At 32.8% G+C, this 21411-nt stretch overlaps 2 protein-coding genes across 3 annotated transcripts; both read right to left on the reverse strand.

The window, feature by feature from the left end:
- Positions 1–330: 330 nt before the first annotated feature.
- Positions 331–3868, reverse strand: LOC123667856 (G patch domain-containing protein 4). The gene is made up of 4 exons (XM_045601690.1): positions 3727–3868; positions 3499–3650; positions 1716–1993; positions 331–874 (listed from the first exon to the last, which is right to left on the reverse strand). Exons 1-4 carry the CDS (start codon positions 3770–3772, stop codon positions 340–342), a joined length of 1011 nt encoding a protein of 336 aa, XP_045457646.1. The 5' UTR covers positions 3773–3868; the 3' UTR covers positions 331–339.
- A 1251-nt stretch (positions 3869–5119) lies between these two features.
- LOC123667898 (putative gamma-glutamylcyclotransferase CG2811) lies at positions 5120–9269 on the reverse strand. Of its 2 annotated transcripts, none has more exons than XM_045601729.1 (5): positions 8988–9269; positions 8717–8912; positions 7313–7418; positions 6618–6743; positions 5120–5193 (listed from the first exon to the last, which is right to left on the reverse strand). In XM_045601729.1, exons 1-5 carry the CDS (start codon positions 9045–9047, stop codon positions 5136–5138), a joined length of 546 nt encoding a protein of 181 aa, XP_045457685.1. In that variant the 5' UTR covers positions 9048–9269; the 3' UTR covers positions 5120–5135. The 2 variants fall into 2 exon arrangements, with proteins under 2 accessions (XP_045457685.1, XP_045457686.1); XM_045601730.1 differs by having other exon boundaries at positions 6548–6743.
- Positions 9270–21411: the final 12142 nt, after the last annotated feature.

The raw sequence follows: 21411 nt of genomic DNA on the forward strand, positions 1-21411 counted from the left end.
TTTCTCTTCATGATCGAGTTTCAAATATCGATTATAAAGAAGTTTCACATCAAAAAAATAATTGTTATAAGCAGAAATATATTACAATTCGCTTTTACCCGCGGCTTAGCTCGCATTCAATCTTTTTGTTAATATAAAGTATCCTATGTTACTTCTAATACCTCCAAGAATATGTTTACAAAGTTTTATGATGATCGGTTAAGTAGTTTTCGCGTGAAAGCGTAACAAACTTACATTCACATTTATAATATTAGTAAAGATTACTATTTTAAGAGTTCAAAGCTGAAATGGAAAAGTATCAGACTGAAAAATACAAATAAATTAAATAAATTGTTTATTTTAAATATTTATTTCCTTATCTATCTTCTTCTTTTTGTTCTTTTTACTTGAACTTTCAATTTGTACTTCTGTAACAACTTCAGGCTCTTCTCCAGCTACAGTACTACTCTTTCTTGTCTTCTTGCATTTTAATTCATATTCGATATCACTTGGAACTTCAATAATAGTTTCAATTTCTTTCTTTTTAGATTTCTTTCTTTTCTTTCTTAAATCTTTATTTACATCAATACTTTCATTATTTATTCTTTCATTACACTCATTATCTACATTATCATTAATATGATTATCATTACATTCATTAGTACTAACATCATTATTATCACTCCCCTTGCTGTTGCATCGTTTCTTTTTTTTCTTTTTCTTCTTAGTAACTTCAGTATCTTCAAATAAACTTGTGTCTTCGACGACTTGATCCACATCGTTGCTTTTATTTTTTGCTCTGAAGTGATTATATTTCTCTTGTTGTAATAACTGTTTTTCCTGCTGCTCTATTCTCGCTAACTTACCTAACGCCCTGAGACCGTGTCGCGCACCCCTAAAATTATTATTTCAATTACACACACAAATATTATAGGGTTTGTAAATGTTTCTATTATTATTCATTATATATTTATTTGTAATATGATGAAAATGATTTGATTATTATTATAAGAAATAAACTAGAGATAAGACAAAAACATTGTATTTAAAAAGCAATTGTGAACATTGCGTGCTGTGTGGCTACGGCACTAAAGAATTTAGCCACCCCCTCTCTTCCCGTGGGTGTCGTAAGAGACGACTAAGGGATAACAAGGTTCCACAACCACCTTGGAACCTAAGAAGCCGATCGATGGCGGGATAACCATTCAACTGCTGGCTTTGAAATACACAGGCCGAAGACGGGCAGCAGCGTCTTCGGTGCGACAAAGCCAGTACTGCGGTCACCAACCCGCCTGCCCAGCGTAGTGACTATGGGCAAAACACATGAGTTTACGTTATTTTTGGCGTAAACTTGTGGAGGCCTATGTCCAGCAGTGGACTGTATAGGCTGTAATGATAATGATGATGAACATTGCTTAGCATATACATAAATAAAATGGTATTATCATTCCTTTACGATTTGTAATTCTTGATTTTATTTAAGCAGATAAATAAGGCAATGTTTATCAACGAATATGCAATATCTTTCTTAGTTATGTAAAGTAAGCAAAAAAATTTAGGCTACAATTAAAACCTTAGTCATTATTTTTTTTTTATAATTACAAATAACAAACAAAATAGCCAGCACGTGTCATTTTGTTTACTAGCAGCGTCCAAATAAGAACTCATGAGGCCCTGGTCAAATCCAAAAATTAAAAACCAATAAAAATAACTAGTTAGTGACAATAATATCATACTTATGAGCCGTTCTGCCTTCACAAGCCGCATACAGCTCTTCATCAGTTAATTTCAAAGCATCTTTCTTATCGGTTTCCTCTTCAGAATCTGAATCCTTGACTTTCGTAGTCTTGGAGCCCCCGCTGCCCAACACAGCTGTTCTCACAAAGGACTCTGAATATTCCTCTGTGCTATCATTGTTATTTTTTCGTTTTAAACGCCACATGCTATTTGTGATTTCAAATTCTTTGTCATCTACTCGTTTCATCCTTTTCGTTTTGCCGTTTCTTTCTTCCACCTTGAAAAACATACAATTCTTTAATTATTAATATAAATTATTAAATTATTATTATTATTAATTATTATTATTATTACACATGAATTCACGTTGTTTTTGGTGTGGACTTGTGGAGGCCTATGTCCAGCAGTGGACTGTATAGGCTGTAATGATGATGATAATGATGATAAATTATTATAGCTGACTTAGCCAACTACGTACTAAATTATTTCTTTTGTAAATATAATAATTATATATATCGAAATTACACATAAAAAAGTCACATATCGCCCAGACAAACAATGTGACACACAGATTATTATATGTATATAAGGTGTTCGACTCCTAACTAAGTTACTTCAAATGGTTCAATGGGTTCTGTCATCATCATTACAGCCTATACAGTCCACTGCTGGACATAGGCCTCCACAAGTTTACGCCAAAAATAACGTGAACTCATGTGTTTTGCCCATAGTCACCACGCTGGGCAGGCGGGTTGGTGACCGCAGGGCTGGCTTTGTCGCACCTAAGACGCTGCTGCCCGTCTTCGGCCTGTGTATTTCAAAGCCAGCAGTCGGATGGCTATCCCGCCACCGGTCGGCTTTTTAAGTTCCATCGTGGTAGCGGAACCGTGTTATCCCTCAGTCGCCTCTTACGACACCCACGGGAAGAGAGGGGGTGGCCATATTCTTTAGTACCGTAGCCAATGGGTTCTGTAGGTGTAATAAATCAGGTTCTAAGTGAAAAAAATATTCCTAGCCCTACTTAGCCCTAGTTAGGAGTTGAACATCCTGTACAGGTCATATACTACATTAGTATACAACTGTGTTGCAATAATAACTGTTGGCTTCAGGCATTATATCATATGATTGACAAAACATTACATATATATAAACACAAAACCTAAAAATCAACATAAAAAAAACTTTTACCAAAGAGTTTGTCTGCATTGTCTACTGTTTTTTTTTTAAATATATATTAAGAAAAATCAACCAAATAGATTAAGAGAGAGAGAACTGAAAAAAATTATACTTAACTCTGTCTAAACACATAATGCATATGAAAATAACGACATTAGAAATCTATCCAGAAATTTTAGTTAATTCTCAATGGTAAACTTACATTATCCCTACATCTTTATTAACTGACTACAAAAAAAAAGATTTTCTCAATTTGACCGTTTTTTATGCGTGTTACCTCATAGCTTATGACGGTGGATTGAATTTGATGGTTTTTTTTTTTAAATTGTAAGCTGGTGCTTATTGTTAGGTCACGTTTAATATGATCAATATCGAACAAGTGCTTTTTGAGTTTTTGAGTTCCAAATAATGCGTTTGAATAATTTTTTTTTCGACCTACCTATGTTAAATAACGTGTCAATGTATATTGAAGTCGGTTTTTTTTCGTACCGAGCATACACTTTCCAAAAACCAACTTTGTATTCTTAATAATGTCATTTATTATAGAAGTATAGCCCATAAAATAACATTACTTCGCAAATGAAATAAAGAAATTTCGTTACTCACTTGAACATTGCTGGCTGCCTTGTCATACAACGCGCTCCACCAATGTTCCGTGAAATCTGCCGCTGCATCATAGCCAATACCCGTCACACTCCGCTTTAACTTCGGTTTCAACGCTTCGGATATACCATTTTCATTTTTACCAAGGCCTTTTCCTAAAATATCGATATGAATAAAATACGATAACATTCGAGATATTTCAAAGTGAAATAACAATTTGTGTAAATTTACCATCACTCCAACCATATTTTTCGAGTTGTTTTCTTGCGAAATCCATGATTTATATGTGGAAAAAATAAAAATAAGTAATAATTACTGTGATGAAAACATTTTCCTAACCTTAACAACTTGGCACGTTGAAGTGACACTTGACATTTGTCAAGATTCATTTTTTTTTGTGCACGTACCCCATCACGGGATAGGTAAAGGTACTAAGCCATACAGCCCTGTCTGATGTGTTTTGTCCAATAATAATATATAAAAGGCCATCTAGCCATGTCTTTTGTAAAAACTGTCTTTTAATCATAAAATATCGATCGTTTTTTTTCACAAATATGGTATACCACTGGAATGAAATATCAAAGTACGACTTTGTTTAGATATTACCAATAGGGGCAATAGGAAATGTTATATACTCGTAAGTAGAATTTTAAGTTTCAATTTCACTTGCTGTGTGGTTAGCGCAGTAATAATATAGCCTAAAGAGGTGACTAAGGCATAACACAGTTTCACTACAACCTTGGAACTTAAAAAGCCGACCGATGGCGAGATAACTATCCAACTGCTGGCTGTGAAACACATAGAACTGAAAGACACTGAAGACGGGCAGCAGCGTCACCCGCCTGGTTACTATGGGCAAAACACTTGAAGGCCTCCAGCAGTAGATTGTATTAAGCTGAAGTGAACAATTCTTAGTAATTATTGTTCTTGGGTTGCCACGGAAGCGCAAAAGACGCACCCCCGCAACCGACCTCACACACTTCCAGCAGCTGCCGAACTTATCAAGTTTCATCTTTAACAACATAAGTTCGTTATTTGCCATTTCATATCAAATTGAACCAAAAATATTTTCGTAGTAATAATTTATGATGTCTAAAATTGTAAGTGATAACGGTAGCGTAAATAAATGGATTGAAACAAGAAACTGTTTTCTACTAAAGCAGCAGATTCGTCGATATATTTTCGTCATACTTCAATATTTGAGATTAAGTTAAAAAATTTTTAGACATCGCTTCAAATAAACTAATTAAAGTTACCTTTTTCTAATGTTATTTCATTTTACATCTTATTACTGAACAATAAAAATTATCTAATACTTAATATAAAAACCATTTTCTGGAATTTTTAAATAAAAAAAAAAAAAATACCACAAAATATTTTTTTAATTTATAATTTTCATAATTTAGGTACACAATTAAATGAAGAAATTTTAACTTAATACTTTTAGGAATGTTACAATGAAACAAAATAAATATATATTTTTAAAATACAAAATATCTTTTTAAATATTATACACACTTATAGTTTAATTTTTATAGACATATATATTTTTAAAAACTAAGTTCGAATTTCACAGCCACAAATAATAAAAGTGATATGACTAAATTTAATTTAGCATTTTTTAATATTTATTTATCAAGTCATTTCTGTTGAACGTCGCCATCGTCGTCGAGATCATCTATCGTCGATTCATTATTACTGTAAAGATAGTTAAAATTAGTATTGCTAGTTAAAAATATAAACTAAAATGTGATTATTTATTCAGAAAACAGTTATTGTAAATTGTTTTCGTTTTTTTTTTTAAATCTAAAGCTGGATTGGAGGGATGGCAATAAAAAAAGTGCGTACGTACAAAATACACATGTCAGAAGTGAAACTTCTTTGGCAAACTAATTTTTTTTTGGCTTTAGATATCCGTTCCAGCGCTACTTATTTTGCAATTTAATACTATCGATATTAATGTAACAACCTTTGTAGTTTCCATAGTACACCTAGGTGGCTCTGTTGTTCGGCAAAAATTGTTGCTCATCTTCGTGACGCTAATATTATTATTATCGCGTTTCATCCGTTAAAAAATTTAACCTCATTCGCCTAAAGAAGTTTCACTTCGAAAAAATCAAAAATGGATACACCAAAGAACAGTTATCATCGAGAAGTTAAATTGAATTGTATTGAGCGGATTAGTTAAGAAAAATTTCTATTTGAAATATATTGATTCTTCAAAGAAAACGTGTTTTACTTAATTAATGGAAAATGGATTTTGGACACATACCAGTAAAGTAAAAAAAAGGTGTGTCTCGGGACGCCCGACAGAAGCGATAATTTAAACTAATCTAAGTTGAACTGAGGGTTAGAGTGAGAGAGGAACCCGCCTACCGATGCCGTACGCGTGAGAGAAAGGGACGCCAGACAGACTGGCGCCACAACGTGTTAGTAACGAAGCGGTTTACCCTCCCACAGGAAATAATTATCAGTTCAATAAAATGATTTTGAGAATAAATTAGATAAATAAGTGTACCAAATCTTTCCAGTTCTTGTTCGAATTTCTAGTATTCAAATAAACATTTATGCTACATTGCATTTATTCACCAGCTGTTATCCCTATTGACAGAAAGCGTTGTAGGCCTGCAGTGGAGTTACAAGGCACTACAAGTCACTTGCAAGTATTAACAAGTAAATAAATAGGTTACTTTATAACACTAAACAAACATTATAAAAGGAAACACTACAAGTCACTTGCAATTAAAAATATTAGTTTTTTAAATTTATCCTTCCTTTACTTGGGTTATCTGGAAGATATGGCTAAATAGCCATAATTCCGCCCATTGCGCTGTCTGTCTGTTTGTCTTTAGATGTGTTTAACGTTTAAAATGCAGTTGTTGTGTACAATAAAGTATAAATAAATAAATAAATTATATTTACAATGTAGTGTACAAGTTGCTTGCAAATTATTTACAAGTTGGATAGTTGAATCAGCTAGTTTCTAAAGCATATCTACGGATACAAAGTAGTTGTAAATAATATAAATTTTTCAGCAAAGCTACTTGCTTACCTAACTAATTTATTCTCAAATTCATCGTTTAACTTCTGGATAGTAGTTATCATTTGGATCTCTTTTGGACCTTTCCAAGTATTTCAATCCGTGGGATCCTTCGGATGTGTAGTTCTCAAATTGTTCCTTGGCCAACAACTCCGGTCTGAAGTTCTTTAGGAAGTACACCCAGCATTTTTCTATTTCTTCTTTTCCACTAAAAAATGAAACGGTTATTAATAAACAATTTTCAAAAGGCTGGAATCTCCGATCTACGTGGGATTGCTGGCAGCGGCTGGATGATGATTATGGGATTTAAAAATTATTATATAGGTACTGTTTGTTTCCATTAAAAATAAATAAATAAATAAATGAAAATAAATAAAATAGAAAACCGGATTGTTTGGGGCATACTTTAAGGTTTATATCCAGCACTGGACTGCAATAGGCTGAAGCGATTAATATATAAAACCCCCGTGATGTGTTTGACAGAATATCAATAATAAGGCTAATATATTACCGACACCCTTTTAAATTGATGTTTATTCAGCCTGTTACACCACACAGCTGGACATAAGACACTTTCTTCAAGGAGAAAGGTTGGCTACAATCCATCACGTGACCCTACTCCGAGTTGGCGGATATATTCCCTACAATGAGTATCACGCCGAAACTCCTGGATAAATTTGAATAAAACTTAATACGATTTGAGTCCACATACGAGCTAGTACTAAAAATCCAAGTAAGCTTGAAGGTACAATTAGAACATAAAGAATATAAACTAACGCATTGTTCACAATAATGTCATCGATTACTCGTATGTAGTAGTTGGGGTGATCTTCCAATATATCTAGTTTGCTTAGCATTGTGTCGTCAATTTCATACACTTCACCTGAAAAGAATATATTACAAGAAAAAGAAATATGCTACTTACAGAATGAAAAAATTTAAAACCAATAAGAAAATCCACCGCGTTGGCGCAACGGTCACAGGCATGGATTGTACCTGTTGTCCTGGCGGTTGCGGGTTCGATCCCCACACATGACAAACATTTGTATTGTATGGCCATACAGGTGTTTACCGTGGTCTGGGTGTTTGTGCAGTTTTGTGGGTCTCCCCACTCTGCCTCGGAGAGCACGTTAAGCCGTTGGTCCCGGTTGTTATCATGTACACCCGATAGCGATCGTTACTCGTAGTAGGGAATATATCCGCCAACCCGCACTGGATCACCGTAGCGCATTAAGCTCTGATCCTTCTCCTACATGGGGAAAGAGGCGTATGCCCAGTAATGAGATATTACAGGCTGAAGCGTAAAAAAAACCATTGGTTTTTTTATCTTTAAATAAGTAATTTCTTTATTGATGTATTACGGAGTTCTAAGATAATAAAGATAATACAAAATACAAGTAATTTGAAAATCTCCTTTTTAAAAGTTCATGGCTAATCGGTGGTATAGCGTGGGGGTACCAGGGGGGGCCATGACAGAGAACTGAGGTAGGGCACAGCAGGAAACAGCAGGAAATATCCTGGTCAAAATGTCAAGCAATCCAAATGGGGGAGTACCTCGATCTTACAGAAGATAACAACCCTGCTTTTCAAGTAGGGTTGTACTGTGTGTTGTACTAATAGTAAGCGGTCACAGTTGCCTATAGACACCTGCTACACTCACACTACTGCAAAAAGAATGTAACTATAATAATCGGCTGTTATCTATATAGAAGCATTAGGTTGCTTACCATAGGGGCAGATGACCGTGTGTGTATGATGTTATAAATTATAATGATCTCATAAATCTCATAAGACATTGATATGATTTTTTCAAATAATGTTAATTTTCTAGTTTTGCTATTTCAAAACTTTTTCTTTTCAGTCGGTTGAATGAAGTTGGTTCAAGTTTTGAATTATATAGCTAAGTCATTAAATGCATTCATGTATTGTAAAAGGCATACAAAACATTGACTTTCTCAAATAATTTAAATTTTCTACTTTTTTGGTACATAACTTTTATTTTTTTCTTAGTCAATTCAACTATTACATTTTATTTTATTGTTATCATATTTTTTATATTTTTTAGTTAACTTTTTAAATATATTATTGTTAGACATAACATGTAGTTAATTTAATATAAATTATATTTAATTATAAATTTTTAAATGTTAAGTTAGTCATAACATGTCTAAAATATTATACCTTTAACATGATGACCATCCCCTGGACTGTACAGCAGGAAGGGAATATTATATTTAGTTGCTATTATCAAAGGGTATTTAGTTTTAGTTTTTCCCTCACTGACAAACATTCCCACACCATGATCCGGATTTGTGAGCCAGTGGTGATTGGGCTCATTGCGTTTTAATGTACCATACACGAACACTTTGTGAGACATCTGAGGATTTGATGATTAAATTATAAGAAACGTTAAATTTATTCTAGTAATAGTTATACGAAGAAAAATACTTACATTTCTGATAATTTCAATATTTATTTTTATACGAAATAATAATCCAAAAGGATTATTCATTTAAAACTCATGTTTTATTACTTTTTAGTTATAGATTTAAACCACAAGATTATATAACTGTGTGTACCTACTAATTGTTTTCAATTGTGCAATTGCAAATGCCAAAATTGCCAAATACCAATAGGTATAATGTCAAATTGTCAATAATAATTCATAACAACTTAAGGGCCTGTTTCATCAGTGTGGTAACCCATGGTGGTAACGCAATTTGACGGACGACAGTAACCTACCCCACCCCAGCCTGCAAAATAATGATATTTGTAATAAAAAAAATACTAATCGATAAATTTTCAATAGCTTAATTGAACTACATTGTCCTTTTAAATTGCTCACCTTAAATTATTTAATTAAAAATCAAAAAAGTCGTTGATAAATATTCATTTATCAATAATTTCAAACTCCTATATCTTTTAATGTATACAATATTTTAAATTGCTCAAAGTGTTAAAAAACTGTTTGAGTTGCGTTTATAATTGCTTAAGTACAGTTTAGAACAGCTCCACTTTCCTTAATTTTTAAATAAATATAAATAGTTTGAACAAATAAAATAAATATATTTGTAAAAAAAAATAATACTAATCGATAAATTTTCAAGAACTTAATTCAACTACGTTGTCATTTTAAGTTGCTCACCTTAAATTATTTAATTAAAAATCAAAAAAGTCGTTTATAAATATTCATTTATCAATAATTTCAAACATCTTTTGATGTATACAATATTTCAAATTGCTCAAAGTGTTAAAAAACTGCTCGAGCTCAGATTAATAAACAAAATGTTTATTAATCTGAGTTGCTCACCTTAAACTATTTAATTCAAAATCAATAAAGTCGTTGAAAAAAAAAATCATTTAACAATATTTTTAAACTCCTATATCTTTTGATGTATACAATATTTTAAATTGCTCAAAGCGTTAAATAGCTGCTAAAGTTGCATTTATAATTGCTTAAGTACAGTTTGGAACAGCTTCACTTTCCTTAATTTTTAAATAAATATAAATATTTTGAACAAATAAAATAATGATATTTGTAAAATATATATATATATATATATATTAATCGATAGATTTTCAATGGCTCAATTAAATTATGTTGGCCTTTTAAATTGCTTACCTTAAACTATTCAATTAAAAATCAAAAAAGTTGTTGAAAAAAATTAATAGCAGCGTTTTACCTGAAAATAAAACGCTTATTAAATACTTACCTTATTTGAAGCTTACTTGTTTGAGATAGGCCCCTCCACTGTTTTCCGTCTTATTCACCTCTCTTTCTACCCTATATGTCTGTCTCTTTCGCACACATCCCCACCTACCACCAGGCAGGGCCACGACATTTGATGTAACGGTCGGAGGCCCGCTCGCGTTATTGGATCGAAAAACACCAGGCAGAGTTAAAAATGTAAGCTTCAAATAAGGTAAGTATTTAATAAGCGTTTTATTTTCAGGTAAAACGCTGCTATTAAAAACCTGACCGTTATTTGAAGCTTACTTGTTTGAGATTTGTTTGTTATCGCCTGGTGGTAGTGGACGCCAATGTGAATGATAGCCACATAAATTAAAAGGAACACAAGAGAAAGGTTCACGAAATGGGATGTGTGATAAAAAAAATATTTATTGAAAACCAAGTATACTATATTATACCATATTAACTTTTACAAAAATAAATCTTTTAAGTTCTTCTTTTGAAAGCTAATAGTTAAATAAACTTTAAAATTGGTATTTAATTATTGTAATCGATGTATAACCAAAACAAAAAATACTCAATGTATTTAAAAAGTAATGTGATTCAGTAATTTTCATTAAAAATAATTATGATAATTAAAACAATATTATTTTAACAAAAAAATCAGTCAATTGGGTTAAATAAACTGGTAACACTACTGTTAGCTGATTGTGGTTGGATTTCGCGCTTATAAAACCGAGCAAATGTGTTACATGTCTTCCAATTTCCTCGTGATAAAATTTCGTCTAGAGGAAGATTATCAGCCCAATTTCTAGATGCTACCGCTGATCTTACGCTACCAGCCGAGGCAGATATACCAGCTTCTTTCAGCAACGATTTAAACCAGCCGGCAATTACGGTACGTGAGGCTGCTTTAGGTTTGCCTCTGATATTAATGAAAAGATTTGTACAGTTGCAAGCTTGACGTTTCGGTTCAAGAAGTTTCATAGTTTGTTTAACCCAAAAAACTGGATCTAACTTTTTGTTTTCAGAGTTAGAAATCAACCTCCAACCTGACTGCCTATGCTCAGAGCTATCCGTCTTTGACCCAAAAATTGGCCACATCACTAAACTATTATTGTTTTCGACTAAATGCTGTGAATCTATTGAAAGTAATGTTAGATCGTGAATTCGTCTACCGGAGCATAACAACAGTAGCGCCGCCGTATGTCTGGACGTATCGAAAGTATTGTATTCATCTATGGGCATACTCTGCATGTAATCAACTAGCAAGTTGATGTCCCATATAGGAGGCTTTCGATTAGCTGGTTTCTTTAAAGCTATCGACTTGATAATGTGTTTAACTAATGTATGAGAACTTAAGTCAGTAGGCTGGTTCGCATTACAAAGTGTAGCAACTACGGATTTATGTAGTAAAATTGTGTTATAAGACAATTTCTCAATTATATGCAAGTCAGCTAAAAATCTAGCTAATATAGAACCATCCGGTTGAAAAGGATCTAATTTATGTTTCTTAGACCAGCTTAACCATCTATTCCAGGCTGCTCGATACGTTCTGCGAGTTGAAGGACGCCAGGAAGATAAGAGTAGTTGCCTTTGATTTTTACTCCACTCGATTAAATTCCTTGACCACCCCCACACTTCCAGACCTCCAAGGTCATCTCCTGGACTTTGGGAGGTGGAAGGTTGGTCGTTGTATCTATGAGGTTCTGTTCCAGTTTGTATATCGTGTACGGAGCTGCCAGCGCTCGTGACTTTAGATCGGCTCGCCAAAAAACTCGTTCCCAGCGTGGGACCACTATCAGGTACACTCCGATCGCTGAGTTCAAATGAGACAGGACTTTCGGAATTATGTATGGTGGTGGAAATATCCAAGCTAGGCTGTAGTTCCATACTTGAGAAAAAGCATCGTGATATAGGGCTATTGTATCGTTTATCTCCAGTGACACATAGTTGGCTACTACATGCGCCCGACGAGATGCGAAGAGATCCACTACTGGTGTCCCGAACTTGCGGAATATCTTTTCTACGCAATGTTCTAGGAGATGCCACTCCGGCGGTAGCCGGTGCCTCGATAAATGATCGGCATGGCTGTTGTAGAGACCGGGAATGTGATAAACCGACAGTTGAATCTGATTGAGACTGATTAGGTGAAAAACCCTGGCCGTCAGCTCCAACAGAGGAACAGATCTTGTTCCGCCTTCGTTCCGCAAGTAAGTCACAACTGTGCGATTGTCGCATTGGAGTAACGTCGTCGACTGACGCAGTAGGTAACCTTGGTTCTCGAGAACTTTCAGGACCGCAAGCATCTCCTTGATATTGCAATGTAAGGCTTTTTCTTCGTCGGTCCATGTCCCTGATATTGAATGTCCGTCGATTTGTGCTCCCCAGGCTAGATCGGAAGCATCTGTCGTTATGAAATGGGTCGGCGGTGGTAGGTGAATTGCTGAACACTGATGACAATTTTGGAGCCACCATTTTAGGTCTGTTATAGCTTTTTCTGGTAACTGTGCTGCTACTGCAGGCTTGTTCAGTAAAGAGTTGAGGAATATTAGGAGTTCTCGAAAATGCAACCTGCCGTTGGGCACAACAAAACTTGCAAAGTTTAAGTGCCCCACAACACTCTGTAATTCTCGAAGTTTTACTCGTTTGCTTTTCAGCAAAGGAAGTATCTTGCTGGTTATATTCTTCATTTTTTCTTCTGGAAGGAATTTTTTGTTCTTCCAAGGATCCCAAAGGATACCTAAAAAGACTAGACTCTTTTCGGGAACAAGAGAGCATTTTTCTAGATTTATCTGCCAGCCTAGGTAACGCAGGTGGTCTAGGAGCATTTGTACGTGAATTCGTAACGTGGATCGATCCTGATGGACTATTAAAAAGTCGTCCAGGTACACAATTATTCGTAGACCCTTCTGCCTCAGAATTTGAGCAATCCAATTGGTCAATGAAGCAAATACTTTCGGAGCCGTACTTAGGCCGAAGGGAAGGCAAGTCATTTGTAGCAGTTCTCCCTTGTAAATCAGCCGAAGAAATCGCCTGTGACTTTCTTTTATAGGTAGGTGAAAGTAAGCATGTGAAAGATCCACTTTGCACAGCCAATCGTTCTGTTGCAGGAACTCTGGTATTCGAAATACATTTATCAATCTGAATGGTTCGGTTATAACATATCGGTTCAGGGGTTTTAAATTGAATATAGGCCGGTTCGAGCCATCGCTCTTTGCTATCAGAAACATCGTGGACAAGAAACTTGGGGAGAGTTGAGCTTTTTCTAAAATTCTCTGAGATTTCATCTTTTCTATTATCTCCGTCATTGCATCTGATTCTGGAGTGCAATAAGCTACGCTTGTGATGCTGGGGAAGACTAAGGGAGGTTTTTTGCGAAAGGGTATCCGATACCCTTTTATTATCTGTAGTAAAAACTTTGGAGCTCCCATTTCTTCCCACTGGCGGTAGTAATGAAGCAGTTGCCCGGCCTTGAACGTCGAGTCAGTATTTTCGTCTTTTGTTAATGGAGTCGAAGTCGGTTCTATTTCCAGGGCGCTTACGTTCGTTTTTATTTTGACCTCTGCTGCTCGTGTTACCTCCTCGCGAACGAAAGGAACCTCTAGTCGCCTGTGCTGTGCGATTTGTTGCATTTAGCGAAGGTTGTCCCTGCGAGGGACGATTATAGTGATAGCCCTGCGAGGGCTGGTTACAGAAAATACCCTGCGAGGGTTGTTGATTACAAAAATGTTGTGAATGAGCTCGGGAGGAGCAGCATCCTTGATTTGTGGTACCCTGCGAGGGCCCATGAAAAGCAGCCGACCCCTGCGAGGGGTGGCGTATTGACCTGCTGGATCCTGCTTGCGAAACAGGGCCAGTATTGGTCTTGTTCAGTGGCATAAAGACTTTTTTGACACCGCTGTTCTTTTGCAGAAATGTAGTGAATAATTCCTCATTAAAAAGGTGCTTATTGGAAGGGGGTATTTTACGTAAGGTGTTCTTCAGCAGTGGGTCACGTACTGAATTAATCAAACCTTGCCGACGCATCTGTATGGCTTCGGCACGATGTCCACAGACTAATTGTAATAAATCCGCAGAAACTTTGGCATATTCACCTTTTGAGAATAAGTCGTTAATTTTATCATGCATATTTTCAACACTGAAATTCGTTTCATTACTAGCCCAGGAAATTAAGTCTTTAAGGCTGGCTTGCAGGGCCTCCCTTTGTTTAAGAATGCAAAAAGAAAGAGCCGCATAAGCTTTATCATTATATGACAAATTACGCAATTGATCATAAGATTTTACTTCATCGTTTGTTTCTAAATCTACAAAGCCCGGTGTGTGGTTGTATAATTTTTGTACTTCTGCATAACGCACTTCAGACCATTCACTTTTATTAAAATATTGAATATCATCAAGAATTTTTAAGAAATGTTGTGGTGTTTTAGGTATAGCAGATTCTTTTAATTTTGTTTCAAAGTCGAAGTTAAAATGAAAAGGCGATTGACTTTGCTCAGCAGGTTGTTCAAATTCGCTATACAAGATACCACTTACATTATCGTCTACAATTGGTTCTTGGTCATTGTAAGAACTTTGTTCGTTGCTAGGAGCACTAAAATTTAAATGTCGGCGCAGTTCGTCTATATCCTGCGTTAATTTATCCAGGCGGTTCTTATCATAACTATTTTTTCCTCCCTTCCTTTTTTTACCATGCTTGCGTTTACGGCGACGAGATCGTTTTGCTTTTGCATCGGAAGATGATGTAGACAAACTTGAACTACTACTACTTGAACTACTACTACTTCTTGATGACGCGCTACCCACTGACCTGGCTCTTTTAGATTTTGAAGCATCCGTGGGCTTAGTACACCGTCTATCTTCTGCTTGTTGCCGTGTCTCACGCGTTGACGTTGCACTTGTCGAAGCCAATGCAGGAACTTACTCCACATTTTGCTGCTCATCGATAAAGTTGTCCATCCTATACAAATATTTTTAAATACATACTTTAAAATCACATGTATGGCTAAAAAAAATAATAAGAGACGGGTAGTAAAATATCGCCTTGAAAAATCTTTTTATACCATTTTAAAAAAAAATAAAAATTTTGAGGGTAGAAAGTAACATGTACAATCAAATTAACTTTTGCAAATTAATGACTAATTAATTTGTACCGAACGATAAAATCGTTATATTATTCTAAAATCACTCAAAAACTCAAAGCTGTACTTACATTTCACCGCAATGAACCCACCTTGAAGCACAGAAGATATTTTACACTTACGTTCAACCAGAATTGAACACTTTTGTAATACGCAGATAAAGGTGGTATCTGACTTCCTTTCTCGACGGAAAACAGGACGCCAATGACGCGAGCGGGCCTCCGACCGTTACATCAAATGTCGTGGCCCTGCCTGGTGGTAGGTGGGGATGTGTGCGAAAGAGACAGACATATAGGGTAGAAAGAGAGGTGAATAAGACGGAAAACAGTGGAGGGGCCTATCTCAAACAAGTAAGCTTCAAATAACGGTCAGGTTTTTAATTTACCAATATTTTCAAACTCCTATATCTTTTGATGTATATTTAAGTCTTTGATGTAATTTTAAAGCTCAGTGAACGATGAAAGATTGTAGAGGTATTAGATCAGAATTAAAAATTATAAAGTTTTTTTCTAGTATTATATACAAGTTCAAAATTTTAAATGTAGAATTTTTACTTGATCTATGTGTAGAAGAGACAATATTTTGTAGAGCGGCAACACTAATCGAGTAGATTATTCGAGTCTTCGAGTCTGTAACTGTACAATCACTACAATCATAATCGTCAAATAATCGTGTATTCAACGAATAGTCTACCCAAAGAGTATATAAGTAAAGAGGTGTCACTCCATAGACACGGTCGAGCTCCGGGTTCAAGGTTTTGCTATACTTCAAGTACCAACTTTGTGGTTGAGCTCTATTTTTTTCGTTAAATTGGTAATAATGAAGCATAGTGTTGTTACTGTTATCCTACCGGAAATCGATAATAGTGTGGAAAAAGGTCGATAAATTAGTCGATAAAATTATCGATACTTTTTGAGCACAGGGTTCTTAATTTTATAAATTTTATTTAAAATAAAAGGTTTTTTGTATATATATAATGTATATTTAAAACTTCTTGGTATATACTACACTACTACTAAATTTCTTGGTACTACTACATTTAACCAGCGAAAAAAAATCTACATTTTAAACAGAAATGAAGGTAATTGTTACAATTAAACATTACAAACATATTATTTTGCCCTGATCACTAGTGTCTGGGTAGACATCACCTATCTATTATGTCATCGGCTTTATAAAATAAATATTACAACAAATTATTTAACCTAATGTTCCTAGTGTAGGCCGAGAGGAAAAAAAGCCGGACAAAACTCTCGGTAGTCTTTTCAAATTTAAAGCTGTTATACAAAAAAGTTACATTATTGAAGGCATGTCGATCACAACAGCTAACAAACAAATTTTATATTTTCGTAAACATACTGCGATACATCCCACAGCTCTCAGCACACTCTAGGCCTCTTTCTTCAAGTAGGAGAAGGATCGGAGCTTAATCCACCATTACAAAACAAATTAAATAGTAATTATCAAACAATAACAAACACTTTTACAAAACAAATTAAATAATAACAACTATTAATTATCAAACAATAACAAACAAAATGATTTAAAACATAAAAAACATGTTAACAAAACAAATTCTTAATTATTAAGATATTAATTAATATTTAATTATAACATAGATGATTTACAAACATAACATAAACTTCTTTATAAATCAAATTAAAATAAATAAATATAATATCTTATAACATAGATGATTTACAAGCATAAACTTATTTACAAAACAAATTAAAATAAATAAATATAATATAATATCTTATAACATAGATGATTTACAAGCATAACATAAACTTATTTACAAAACAAATTAAAATAAATAAATATAATATAATATCTTATAACATAGATGATTTACAAGCATAACATAAACTTATTTATAAAACAAATTAAAATCAATAAATATGAATAAATATAATATAAATTTTATAACATAGATGATTTACAAACATAACATAAACTTCTTTATAAAACAAATTAAAATAAATAAATAAATATCTTTTTTTTTTTTCTTTGATATGTATTATTTCTGTTTTTGGTGTACAATAAAGTGTATTATTATTATTATTATCTTATAACATACACACAGTCATATATTCCTATGTTAAGCAACTTAATGCTTGTGTTACAGGTAACAACTGACTGTACATTTTTTGAAATAAATAAACAGAAATAATATATATATATATATATATATATATATATATATATATATAAATACACGTAGTACATTCAATCTCAGGCGGGAATCGAACCTGCAACCCGCGGAACAGTAAGTAACAATAACAAAAAAGATGATTTAAAAGCATAACAAACATTTACAAAACAAATTAAATAGTTTCTAATAGTAATTGTCAGCCAATAACAAAAAAGGTGATTTTAAAGCATAAAAAAAAATATTAACAAAACAACTTAAATAGTAACAAATAGTAATTATCAAAAATTAACAAACAACATGATTTAACACTTAACGTAGCATAGTCACAAAAAAATCAACTCTTAAAAAGTGATACAAATGAAATGATCTCGCAAAACAGTAATTATCAATCAATAACAAGCAAGACGATGAATTTGACTCATAACATATTCACAAAAATCTAAAATTTTTAAACGTTACATATGTAACGATCCGACATACAGTAAATAACAAACAAACATAACATAAACATATTTACAGATATTGTCTAAGTAAAAACAATTCTGAAAAGCGTTATATAATGATCCTAGGCATACAGATAAAAAACATAATGATTTACAAACATAATAAGAACATATTTAGAGTAATCTTCTAAATTCTTATTTTTGTATTATTAAATGTTTGTAGTAGGTAATTCCATAAAGTACTACCGATTTTAAAAATTCTTTCACGGGATGCTACAATTCCATGTACGCCATTTAATGGTATGTGGATAAACGAACAGCGGATTATGGGAGAAAACGAAATAGCGAAAATCGCGTAATCTATGTGGGCGAAGCCACAGCGGAAATTTTTTTTTTGTTTCTAAGGTAAAATATACACATTTAAAAACTTGGAAAACAAAAAACATTGCAAAGACATTAGATGTCAAGAAGAACTGCCAATATGTATGTTTTCTACAAACATTGTTTTATAGTACAGACAATATAAATATAAATATTCAACAAGAATCTTAAAAATTGTTATCTAAGCTTTGTCTTGATCACATTATTCTAATTGTATATTTTTGTCTTTACATGATTTTCTAATGAATAATAAACAAAGATTATGAATTAATTGATTTGTTTTTTTCTATAAAATGCTCATTACTTAATTGCAAACTAGTCTACTGCTTTATATTTTTAATTTGTAAGTCCTGAGATATAATAGCTTTGAAATGAATTTGGCTCTTGTTTACAAAATGACATAAAGGTTCAGAAGGCAAGCACAATGAGCTCGAATCTTTCCACCATTCTTTAAAACTAATATAATTGTTTAAGTTGTCTACTGGTTTATCAACTTTTAACGAATCTTTACATTTCTGACATTTCGTTCTATCTAATAATTTTGCAGCTAAATAACCACTAACATATAATACTGGCTGCTCCAAAAAGTTACATAAATCATTTTCATATAAAAAGAAATCGATTTCATTGGGCAAAGACAAAACAGGATAAACTATCTCATCAACAACTTGAATGTCATAATTATTATTTCTATTAGGCATGTCAGTGCGGACCCCGCTAATATCGTTATAAGCTACAAACAATTTATTAGTGTCTTCCTCACAGTTCGCATTTCGACTGCCAAACGCTTTAAGCTTAATTAAGTTTGAGTCAAATGACTCAGCAGGATCTTCTCACGTTCAGTTAATGTAGAATCTGAAATTTAAAAAAAATCCTGTTATTATATATACATTTTTTTGTGTTGAAAGTATACAATATTATGTATAATGTGATCTATTCCTTTAATTTCATAAATTTTTACTTAAATATAATATTATAAAATAATTTATTGCTTTTATTATATTAAGATACATTTATTATTTTTATTTCAATATTAAACAACGCTAATATTGATATATTTTATTAGTGATCGTTACAGTTTAATATGTATTTAATTTTGCTTTAAATAATAACACAAGTATACGACAAAGGAATGCCCATTGCATGATACAATTGGAATCATTGAATGTAATTATTATTTTTTTTCCTTTTTCTTCAATTTACTTGAAATATTATAACAATAAAATATACGTATTTGATTACTAAGGAAAGAGCTATATCTAAATAAATTATTTTGTCATTCTATTTTTTAAACTATACTATACTTTAATAGTATTATATCGAATATATATAAATGTATAAAATATAGATAAATGAAACTATGTTAAACATTAATGTTAATGCATATTTAACAAAACTAAGCAAACTTTTGATTTATAAAATGTAAATTATTGAAGCAGTATAATTAAAAATTGATTTGACTCTCATATGCTTGATATTAGTCAAATGTGTACCGGGCTATTCATGGGTATAATGAAATAAATAATTTTCCCATAGAAAGAGTGTGTGCTTCTATTAATAACTGGCCTCAACTTTTAAGTGTATTGCAGCCAATGGAGACCACTTCGGATTAGCTTTATTTTCATAGAATTATATTAATGTATTAAACTAACACACTGTAATAGTAATAAATGTTATGTGCAACAGAATAAATGTTTTTTTTTTCTTTATAACAATATTCAGGACATATATACATATATATTGGCATTATATATTGGCCTGCAGTGTGTATATATATATATATATATATATATATATATATATACATCCCGATACATTTTTGGCGTCAAGCACGAACTGCGTTATTACGACGTCCCTCAGTTATGCTTACATTTTATATGTTTTTTCTGCGAATGTTGCTTATTTTTTTCATTTTAAATTCCGTGGGTTATATCAATTTCTTTAAATTTCTTTTTTGAGAATATTCTGCTTACAGTTGTGCCCAACCATTTATGAACCCCTTTCATGATACTTATGTTATTGCTTCCTCCATATATCCATATAGCCTCACTTAATGCACCGATTATTTAGCGTCCTATATAAGTAATGATGAAATGAGTGAGAAGTAAGCTGAAATGCGACGTTGCCAGTTTTCTAGTAGGTGTGATCATCTATCGTTAACTTAAGAAATAATTCTATTACGCTCGTTGAAATTTTAACATGTAATGGTCATAGGAACACCTCCAATTTTTCATCTTATAATAGCTCTCTTAATAAGCTGCAACATATATTTTATTTAGGCTTTTAACATTTTAATTATTGACGACGTAGCACATCATCAGAATAATAATATAATAAATAATTATTTATCGTTGTATCCATTTGTTATAAGTATTCTTTGACTCAAAGAATAATAATAAATAATGTTCCCTTATCCTGGCACGGATACTTTCTGTACATTGAAGATATTTAAAAAAAGTGATACGGTCTATGAATACAGGTTACTGAATCGAACATTTTTTTTATATGTTTGTATGTGTCGTTGTGTCTTCATCACGCCAAAACAGCTAAACGGATTTCAAGTAATTTTAGAACATGGGTAACTGGGTATCCAAGAATACGAGGATATTATTTTTTCTTCTTCGCTGACGAATCTTATAGGTTAATTAAGTTTTATAGCCACAAATAGTTGTGCCACCTGCTTTTACAAACAACATATTATTATCATTTTCAATATAAAAATGTCTCATGGCTAAAATATTTTTTATACAGACTAAATAGTCTAACTACTTAACTCTATTTCACTAGAATGATTTACCTAAGTCGTCGTCTGGCAAATTTAAACGTCGTCAAACAATATTTACTTATAAAATATAAAGTATATCTTTTAAGTAGGTTTCTAATTTTTTTTTTAAGTGGATAACAATAGTTTATTAAACATTATACATATTTACAATTCACAACTTAAGAACTAAATATTTACAGATAGTTTTGTTATAAATCATGTCCGCGTGGAATCGTGTCAAGAATGCTGACAGCATTTTCTCCTTGAATCGCTATGCCGATTCTTTGGGCAAAAAAATGCA

The sequence above is a fragment of the Melitaea cinxia genome, chromosome 29 (assembly GCF_905220565.1).
Source record: "Melitaea cinxia chromosome 29, ilMelCinx1.1, whole genome shotgun sequence".
Taxonomy (NCBI): domain Eukaryota; kingdom Metazoa; phylum Arthropoda; class Insecta; order Lepidoptera; family Nymphalidae; genus Melitaea; species Melitaea cinxia.

Coding starts and splice junctions, on each gene's coding strand:
- LOC123667856 (XM_045601690.1), bottom strand. CDS start 3,772: ATGGATTTCGCAAGAAAACAACTCGAAAAATATGGTTGGAGTGATG. Junction 3,651..3,726: donor AAAATATGGTTGGAGTGATG/GTAAATTTACAC, acceptor TCGATATTTTAG/GAAAAGGCCTTGGTAAAAAT. Junction 875..1,715: donor GAAGGCAGAACGGCTCATAA/GTATGATATTAT, acceptor TAATAATTTTAG/GGGTGCGCGACACGGTCTCA.
- LOC123667898 (XM_045601729.1), bottom strand. CDS start 9,047: ATGAATAATCCTTTTGGATTATTATTTCGTATAAAAATAAATATTGAA. Junction 6,744..7,312: donor GACATTATTGTGAACAATGC/GTTAGTTTATAT, acceptor TTCATTTTTTAG/TGGAAAAGAAGAAATAGAAA. Junction 5,194..6,617: donor GGATTGAAATACTTGGAAAG/GTCCAAAAGAGA, acceptor CTATCTTTACAG/TAATAATGAATCGACGATAG.